The 10,122-nt window shown below is 40.9% G+C and overlaps 1 protein-coding gene across 3 annotated transcripts in view; it reads right to left on the reverse strand.

Annotated features, from left to right (window-relative positions):
• The window catches only part of LOC125037116 (transcription elongation factor, mitochondrial-like), a 42,680-nt gene extending 35,847 nt beyond the window's left edge, over nucleotides 1-6,833 (reverse strand). Inside the window, exons 1-3 of one of the 3 annotated variants that reach the window (XM_047630131.1) lie at nucleotides 6,194-6,828; nucleotides 2,340-2,564; nucleotides 1,763-1,861 (exon numbers count right to left, since the gene is read on the reverse strand). Coding sequence is in view for 1 of the 3 variants with exons in the window: in XM_047630130.1 (XP_047486086.1) it covers nucleotides 2,340-2,399 (60 nt within the window). In the remaining 2 variants the exon portion in view is untranslated. Of the gene's footprint in view, nucleotides 1-1,762; nucleotides 1,862-2,339; nucleotides 2,565-6,193 lie in introns of all 3 variants that reach the window. The other 2 variants (XM_047630130.1, XM_047630132.1) reach the window with 2 other exon arrangements.
• Between the last annotated feature and the right edge of the window lie 3,289 nt (nucleotides 6,834-10,122).

The raw sequence follows: 10,122 nt of genomic DNA on the forward strand, positions 1-10,122 counted from the left end.
TAAGAAAAGGTAGGTGGAGGTGAGTGTGTGGTAGGAGTGGAATGTTTAGCCTGTCTGCTGTGGGTAGTATGGGGAGTGAGAGGGGAAGGTGTTGGGGCTGCAGTATAGAGTGCCTAGATTAAGAATGGCAAAAGAATTTGACTGGGGAAGGTAGGAGGTAGAAGTGGGAAAGTAACATGTAGGAGAGATAGGTATAGGGGAGGGTGTAGGAACATCTTGGGATGGAGGGGGAGGGGCAGAGTGAGTTACATTACTGGAGTAGGGAGTAAGAGAAAAACCTCGTTGACATGCTTCCTGTCTGACTTCACGCAGAGTGAGACCAAGTCTGAGTATGACAGTTGCATTCTTAGACTCAAATTGTAGGTGGGGCAGTCCCTAGAAAATACAATATGGAGGCCGCCCCAGTAGGCACACGCAAAGACTGTGCAGAGCAGTTTGATTGGTTATAACCAGGTTGGGTACTTAGAGGGTATCGGGCTGTGGAACTGCAGTGTTTGGCAGGATGTCCTAAACGCCAACAGTTTTGACATTGATGGGGAGGAGGTTGATATGGTCTGACAGGGAGAGATTCTCCACCAATGTAGTAAACATCAAAGGGAAGGTCATGTCTATGCAAAAGTAATTTTGGCAATGTTGGTGGGGTTCTTACAATGACTTATAGGAGGAATGGAGTAGCACCGTGAACAATAAGGCTGTAAAGTAGTGATAAGGGAGGATGAGGTGATTGTTGAAGAAGATTGTGGGGGTAGAAGTGATGAAGTTTAGAATGTTGGGAGAGTAGGAATGTCTCCTGGAGACTGAGTGTTGACTTGGGTGGATAATGTACTAGTAGGCATTTGAGGAGGGGGTAGCAGTTGCAGTGTTCAGAGTCATGGTCAAAGAGCCTGGGGTCGGGGAACCAGGAGGGTTTGAGTTATTGGGGCTATTTGACGAAGGAGCAAACCTCATTGCCCCTAACAAGAATATAACATCTTCATTATTGGCCATGGTAAGCCTAGAGTACATTGGGGAGAGAAACAGTCCACCCCCCAGGGTCCCCTTGAGGGGTAAGGGCTAGACAACTAAAACAGGGAAATACTGTACCCATGACTCCCTCAGGCTGTTCAGGACTGGCACAAAGTCAGCCTTTCAGTATGGCTCTCACACCTTAGAAAGTGGATAGTAGAAGGGGTTGGAGAAGGGACGGAAACAAAAAAGCAAAATTAGGTGAGTCGAGGGCTGAGGCCCAAGGCAGGGGAGATCTCCAGATTTGGGTCCTAGTCCTCGCCTCCGAAGCCCCCCTCCCCATGACAACAACAGGCCATGATGACCTTGAAACAAATGGGGAGAGGAAACAGTCTACTGCTCAGGGTTCCCATGAGGGGTAAGGGCTAGATGTTTAACCTAATCTAACCTATGCCCATGGCTCCCAGAGGCCATTCATGACTTTTATCCTTTCAGCATAGCTCTCACATTTCAGGAAGTGGACAGAAGAAGGGGATGAAGAAGAGAAGGAAAGGGAGAGGGGCAGAAGAAATGACCCAGCAAAATTAAGGCAAGGTCTGAAGTCCAAGGCAGGGGTGATCCCCTACATTGGGCCCAAGTTTCTATCTCTTAAGCCCCATCCCATGACATGGAGGAGCAAGGGATTAAGGGGGCCACAGGGAGAAACTCACACAGTAGCATTCAACATTTTAAATTTGACATGCAATTCTCCATCCCCCTCGTGCCCATAATATGGGGCAGATTATTATTAGTTATTGCAAATACTCTATATTCTTACTGTATTACACTTTTATTGTTGCATCCTTTTGGGCAGATACAATTGTCCTTCTTGTAACTTTGTGTGTGCTTTATCTATGTACAAAAGTCCATCATTTCACTGAATGTAAAAAACAAAATTACAGCTGTGTTTTCTTAAGTACAGAGTAGGAAAGGTTATCAGATGGCAACTATTAAAATACAAGATAATTTTCTTAGACTGATTGGTTCTGTCATTTCTATAAATCGTATGTTTTGAAAATGGTGACTATTAAAACTATTGGCCCATTTTTATATTTCTATTCCATATTCATTCCATTTAAGCCAGTTTTATCCCACAATTTCCCTACTATCGAAACTAGTAACTATATCAAGTTTACTGGCTGTATTTGCAACTGAAATGATCATTCCTTCTAAATTTGAGGATATGAATATAGTCTTTAAAACCCTGATCCTTATGCATGAGCAATTTATCATATCTATATGTATAAGCAGTAAAAACTAGGTGATATACCAAGAGGTTTCTCTGTTATGTAATGATATCTTTTAGTTGACACTCACTATATTTGTTAAACTTGAAACATAAATTAGATACTTACATTTGTTTGATATGAACTTCCATAAATTCTTGAAAGACGAATTGTTGATACGAATGCCATTTTTCCAGCTGCTTCTTCTGTTATAGGGTTTCAATTATACTATTTTTTTTTATTTATTTTTTTTTGTAATTCTTAATAGTTTTCAAATTACATCTATTATTCTTGTTCTTTGTAGGAATATCTGTCTCAGTATGCAGTACTTCTTTATGGGTGGTTGATCTGCACCTGTAAATAATACATTTGTAAGTTTTGTAATTTGATCTACTTTTTAAGAGTGTAATAAATTGGTCCAGTAAGACTGGAATATAAGGGCAATGTAAGACTAGGTGTTCTGCTCTTTTATCTTGGTTGTTGCAACATCTGTACATTGTGTATCTAGTTTTAATTCATGTAAGAGCATTTTCAGTCTTGTATGTCATATTAGACTGGTTATGCTCATATCTATTTTTCTGTTTTGTGATCTAGCCCATGGTTGTGAACTGTAGGTCTTTAATGTAATAATCTTGTGTATTTAGTATCTCATCTAAATTGGTTATCCAGTGTTTGTGATTTTTCATTTTCATCACTCTTTTCCTTTTATATTGATGTGATGTGATCCACTGTAGTTTTACATGTTGTTTTAGGGTGTTTAGCAACTGTAGCATATAATTAATTTCATATATCACTTAATTTTTTTTTTTTTTTTTTTTATTTCACTGGTTTATAGTTTTGCATTGTTTGTATATTGTACCACTTTCATCATGTGTGTAATCTTATAGTTTCCAAATAGTTGTAATGTTTTTGTTTTGTATATAGCAGCTGCTCTTGAGATTGGTTCTTTTATTTTTTATCTGTCTGTATATTTTTGGGTAATTTTGATATATTGTATTTTCAATTAGTTATCAAAATTTCTATACAAACCTATCACACACCTGGTGCCATGTTTCGGCATAAATATTTCATGCAGTGCATTGGTTTCTAGAACTAGCACATGACATAGTTGCGGTGTACGGTAAAATGCTTTAAAAGTACCAAGAGAAACTATGGCAGTAGAATACAACATTAAAAATATTCCCTTGCAATTCTTCAGGCTCATCTTGCTTGTAACATGGAGCAGACTCATCAATTTGTGCATTGTAAGAAAGTTAGTAGCTACTATAATTACTCAATATCATTACAGTATTACTGTCTTGTCATATCCTTTTAAAAAGAAAAATAATTTCCTTCATGTAACTTTATACAAACTTTATCTGCATTTGAAATCAAATTATAACAATGGAAAATAAAAACAAAAAACAACAATAACCATAATAATAATAATAATAATAATAATAATAATAATAATAATAATAATAATAATTCATTATTTGGTTTACTAAAGGTTTGGAAAGGAGGTAAAGGTTATTAACAGGACCACATTCCAGCCAACAATCTTGAGGGATCCAATGGGAATCAAGGGGGAGGGGGGGGTTATTTTGTGCATGGCAGCCATTTTAAAAAGCAAAAAAAAGAGAAATTAAAAACCAGAGCCAAGAATCATAATTAATATGATAAAAAAAGTGACAAAAACAAAAATCAGAGACAAGATTCAGCCACAGTAGATTCAACACTGCATTTCATGAACAAACAAGCAAATCAACCCCATCGTAAATGCACTAATTATGAGAAACAACACCATGTGAACCAAAAATAATAATGATAAAGAAAGTGGCAAATACAAAAACCTGAGACAAGATTGAGCCACAGAAGATTCAATACCCTGTTGTGTGAATGAAACAAGCCAATAAATGCATAAACTCCGAGAGATCACTGTGTGAATCAAAAACAGTAATTTTCTGGAATATCCAATTGCAACGATTTTGATATCAATGGTTACCTCTTACTCTTTAGTACACACATATATGTAGGAATGATGCCATGGAACCACCCCCAAACCCCACATTCCTGCCTTGAAATATGAATAGTCTGCACACAATCAGTCTCTTTATTTTTTAATGCAAAGAGCAGGGCAGGACTGACAGGCAAGGGTGTCCAATGCCAAGTCTGTTCGCTGTTCTATCTTGCCGAAAATTTGTGGAGGATTCTTTGCTTTCCTGGGTTAGGGGGTGGCAACCCCCATGGGGGGGACAGAGGGCACAGCCCCTTGCATTAGACAGTGACTGATTCTGTATATACCATTATTTAAAATTTTCCCTGCAATTTCCCTGGTGCTTTTCATGCCATCCCCTGCTATCAGGACCAATTGACCCCTTTCACGGCCAGAAAATAGCAAATATGCGTGCGCATACAGAGAGGCAAAATATTCGGCCTGTTTACGTTGTTCTGTCGACAGTGATCACAGTTCTTGCACTTATTTATACAAACGGAGAATGGCATCTGCTTACAATGAACAACTTTCTGTTGAAGACAAAAAACGGTATGACGAAAAGCTGAAAATGGCACGAAGCTAGAAGATCCTTTCATGCTAGAGAGTGGCTAGATGGACGACATAACCAAGCTTGCTAATGTTGCTTGGGAAGGCATAACAAAGTATCTAGTTGAGTCACCAAGTACTTTCACAAATGAATTGCGGAAGGCTTATAAATCACTTGATGGCTATCACTTTTTTCGAGAACGACATGTTCATGACTGTTTTCACCATCCGAATTCAACATCAAAATCGTTCTGTTTCATCAAGTCACAAGTAAGTAAACTAGGCCTACCAGTGGCATTCCTTTGTATTTCTAAAACCGAAACGAAAGATTGCGGAACAGCATATGTAAATGAATTAAATGTTGAAGTTTTACAATCTAAGGGCTGAATCTTAACAAATATATATGCAGCATTCTGCATGTCAAGCCGGTTTACCATAAGGAAACACAGCACTTGAGAATAAGGCCTTCCCATTTTAGATTTTTATTTTTAGGCCCTCGTGGGTTTCCGTCAAATTGTAAAGGTATCCATAGGTATTGTACAACAGTCTTGGTACCAAAGGGATTCATAGGAAAGAAGATAGGACCCTAAATTAAAATTAATTTTCTGACAACCTTCACACAATACAATGAGCTAATAGTTTTACATTGAAAATTAAACAGAAAAAAATAAATGTACACTTGAAAACAATTGCAGAACCAGAACCTCCTGATACATTTGAGACCTTGGTAAATACAGCCTAGGCATAAAGGCTGAAAATCGTAACAAATCATATCAAAGTCTAAAATCCCCCACAGAATCTAAAAAGATGCTTTGTAAATCCCCAATCAGTAAAAAAGCATTCAAAGCACACCTGAAATGAAATGTTCAGAGCACACTATCTGTCTTGAAATTTATTCTTCTGTCCACGTTTTCCTTTTTCAGGCACGAATCCACTCCTTGCGATGTCTAATCTCTAACGGAGTTTTCCTCAACAGCATATTGTAAAAGGATATATTTAGTTTCTTCCCATCGCGCCTATTTTGGCAATTTACTGCACAACAGCTACTAGGCATTTCGACAAATTCACAGCGAACCGAAGTCAAACTACGCAACGCTAAGGAAGTCCATGGTGTTTTGCCTCTCAATGTGTGCGCGCATCAAGCATAAACAAAAACATTGAAAGCAGTCTATACTATTGGTAATAAGGGGGTTTCTACTGCATAATTTCAATATATTTGGATAGTAGAGAGTGAGAGGAATCCATCGATACCAAAATTTCTGTAGTCAGTTATGCGAAGATACTCCAGAAAACTATCCCAAAAACCTTGCTAACATGGGGATTATGGTACCAGACCCCTCCCAGTCGCTTAGCCACACCCAGACCCCTCCTGGTCACCATATTTCCCTGTTGGGCATGGCATGTACGTACACCTCATGCCCGTCGGCATTGGGTTAAGTAATACAATTTGACTTGGTCTTACTTGTATGTTGGTGCAGTGTTGTTATTAATTACTGGTTGGAATTGCGTGAAGTTCTTTCCGGCTTTTTCGTCCGTCTGTTCACTTAACAATTACCGGGTTTGATGTTTGCTCTTGGACGGTTCAAACGAAAGTTTGAGGTTTTCAGCTAAATCCCTAAATAAGGCTTCTTGTTTTCTTCTTTTATAGGGTTTTAGACTATATGGTAGTCTTCTTCTTCTTCTTTCTTCTTTTATAGGGTTTTAGACTATATTTAGACTCCCTGGATTTTCATTTATGGCTCTTCGTTGTTTTTATATTATATCTATTATTCTTGTTCTCTGTAGGAAGATTTTTGTGTGTCTCAGAATGTAATACTTCTTTACTGGTGTAAATACGGTTTGTTATGTGTAGGTAATATCAAATGTAAACAAATTGGTCCGAGAAATCAGAGGCTGCAGGGACACGATTTTCTTAGCGACCGCGAAATTAGCTAATATTTTAATAGTCATTATATATGCATGGACGGATCCAACGTAGTGATCACTTTATCTGGTAATTTGTTTAGTCGTAAAATAAAACACAAATTGTTAACGTTACAAGTAATAGTGCTGTAGCCAAGAGTTTTCAGATTCATTTGTAATGACGAACAGCGTTGTTATTTTCTAAAGACGGACGTGTGCGTGTAAGTATGCGCGTGCGTGTATATGCGTGGAGGAGAAAGACCGACAAGCAGAGGCAGACAGCGAAAGGGGGTGGGATAAAAGAAAGTGAAAGACAGAGAATTAGGCAGATAGATAGACCAGACAAACAGACACTTCCTTACAAAGTGATAAAGACAGAATGAGCAAAACGTGGAAAGAAGGGAAGTCTAGTGAAAAGAAAGCTAAAGAAGAAGAAGAAGAAGAAGAAGAAGAAGAAGAAGAAGAAGAAGAAGAAGAAGAAGAAGAAGAAGAAGAAGAGAGAGAGAGAGAGAGAGAGAGAGAGAGAGAGAGAGAGAGAGAGAGAGAGAGAGAGAGAGAGCGAGAGCGCGAGAGCGAGAGCGAGAGCGAGAGCGAGAGCGAGAGCGAGAGAGAGAGATAGTTTCAGAATAACGGAAAGCAGACCCAATTATCAGCTAAAGCGGAGACTGCAAAAGCTGATCTGAGGCAGGAAGGAACAGTGGCCGTAAAGAGAGGTGTCATCTGTGTCACTCTTCTTGCTACACACATGATCAGTGTACAGGACAGCAAACCTGCAATTACTGCAAAGGCCAATACCACACATGAGCAACACTGCAGGGGAAAATGCTGAACAGAAGCATCTCCCCTGCGTAACTCTCACTGTATCCAGTTCACGCCTATTTATCTCACATCCGGTGGGAACTCATTCTTTAAACTTTATCAGTCATAGACCAGCTGGCCTTATTGTCTTTATCTAACTTATAATGGTAACCCAGTCGCGATAAGTTCACCATAAGCAAGTTTCTGGTGAGTTCAAGATTATATCCGCTAATCTTTGAGGATTCCACATCACGTACTCAAAACAGGCAGATATAGTATTTGTTTCAGAAACCTTTGTAGATCAAAGAATTTGTATGAATTATGCCAGAATACTAGCAAGGAAAGACGGTTCGGCACTAGGGAGTTAGATAGTGTAGCAGGCACCTGTCTAAGTCATGGGTCACATCAGGTCCAACAGCCTCTCTCGCTCACCATCGACACTTCGCGGCTCTCTGATTGGACCCCAGGCTCCCCTCGTTCCCGGTTCGCTGACACGGCTCCTAAATACTTAAGCTTCGAGATCTGGAACCGAGATTCTCCCGCAACACTGACCGCCTTGACGTGGAGTGCGGGCTTGTGCCCACTCTCAGCTGGACCAGTCTAGAGATGACCCCTTCTCCCTCTTGTTGAGGTACCATCCCCCATGGACTGATTTACTGGGGAAGGATGACCAAATGGTTCCTACCAAGATGCCGAACTTATTTGTGGGGTTACATACCCCTCTGACTTCTCCCCAGGAGTTTTACACCTTTCTTTGATCCCTTACCCCAGCAAAATGGGTGGCCTGATCCTGGCCGAGTTAGGTCAATCTGCTTGTCTCCGTTGAGAGGCTAGGTTCAATCAGACACCACTTCATTGGCCTCACACATGTCCCGTGAGTGCCGTTACTAGTAATGAGCTCTAATATCCAGCTTCTCCTTGTTAGATTCTGTGGTGGGTGGGGGCATGAGAGGGTGAAGGAAGTGCTTTATGATATGGCAGTTAACCCCCCCCCCCCCCAACACTCGATTTGTCCCAGAAGATGACAACCCATACAAGGAATCGATCATGGCAGTCACTTTGAAGCCATTTAAGGCTTCTAGTAGCATGAGAAGAGGAGAGGCTGACTCTGCTAGACCTGCTGCTAAAATGGACAAGACAAAGAAACCATACCAAAACACACCTATCCATCAAATTGGTTCTGAGACAGGCCTCTCAAAGCCTGCACCAAAATGGAAGCACAAGCTGAATTCTCCAAACCAACTGCTTCCACGACCAAAACCACGAATAGGTGCTGAAATGGCGCTCTGAAACGACACAGGAATGGATACAGACTCTGAGGGAGAGTCTGATCCCCCTAAGATTTCCTGCAGTTTAAGGGTATGATCATTGTTCCTAAAGTCCAAGTTACTCTGAATTTCCTGCAGGAAGCAAGAGAAAGAGTATTTTACTACTGAATCCCGAAGACAGGAGAGTCAAACTGGTTCTTGGCTTCTCAGCTGCTTATGATGTGGAGGTGATCACATCAGGTGGGGGCTTCCCGAATGACAAAAGGGAAGGCCACAATCATGCAAGTCCTGGTGACCATAAAGGTACCCCCAATCACCATCCTTAATTTGGGTAACTGGGCTCCAAGCTAGCTGAAAGGCCAAGAGGCATCATTCCTGGAGCCTGGCCTGCTGTCAGGAAGGAAACGGCCTTCTGGAGAAGGAGGTTGTTAAAACAACCAGATTTTGTTCCTGCTCCCCCAGGCACCACTGTATGAGAACAGAACAAAAGGGAAAGGGTTTCCAACCTTCTAAGAAAAAGGACGCACCTCCCCAATTTACACCTAATACCTCTGGCAAAAAGGAATTCTCAATACTTGTGAAGAGAGAAAATCCCATCTAGCAAAAGTTTCAAACCGAAGATTCTCCACCTCCCAGTAGACCCTTAGCTAGCCTGGAAAGAAACTTTGAATAAGATGAAGATCTCTTGATCAACATGGAGTTGTCAGACTTTGACATCTCAGATGCCATCATCAGTGGGGCATCTGACTCTGAATATAAATAAATTGATGTCATTAACAACATAGATGTCAGTGATACAGTGTAACAACATGGCACACAATCTATGCACACTACAGTGACGAGGTCAGTCACACAGTTAACATGTACAGGAAATATTTCCAATGGCAGAGAACACCTGATAACCTAACTCTACCGAGGGAGGTTGTCAGGGATGCCAATCAGGGATAGGGCAGCCGAGCCTGAAAACTCAGATGTTATCTTCTCTCTGAGGTACAAAAACAGCTCTCACTCAGCCCCAGGCTCTGATGGGATCTCCTAGCCCATCATTTCCTACCTAGGGCTGGCAGGTGAGCTTGCATTCCTACAATTCATCAACAAGTCCTGGGCTGACATAGTCCCTTTCTCAAAACCAGTCATGGAGGCATTGCCCCATTTCTTCCTTCAGCTGTCCAGGTAAGACCTCTGAGAGATTGGCACTAAAGTGGCTCCAGAGGAAATTGGGACCCCACATGAACACCTCCATGAGTTCACAAGAGGCATGAGCACAGCTCACAGCATAGCCACCTTCTTAAGAACAACCAGCACTATCACATCTGTGGTAGTGTTCCTAGATCTGGAGAAGGCTTTTGACCTAGCAGGTCTTCTTGCTATTCAGATCCTCATCCAGAAGGGAATCAGAGGAAAGCTCTTGGTTTGGATAGGT

Source organism: Penaeus chinensis, chromosome 22 (assembly GCF_019202785.1).
Source record: "Penaeus chinensis breed Huanghai No. 1 chromosome 22, ASM1920278v2, whole genome shotgun sequence".
Taxonomy (NCBI): Eukaryota; Metazoa; Arthropoda; class Malacostraca; order Decapoda; family Penaeidae; genus Penaeus; species Penaeus chinensis.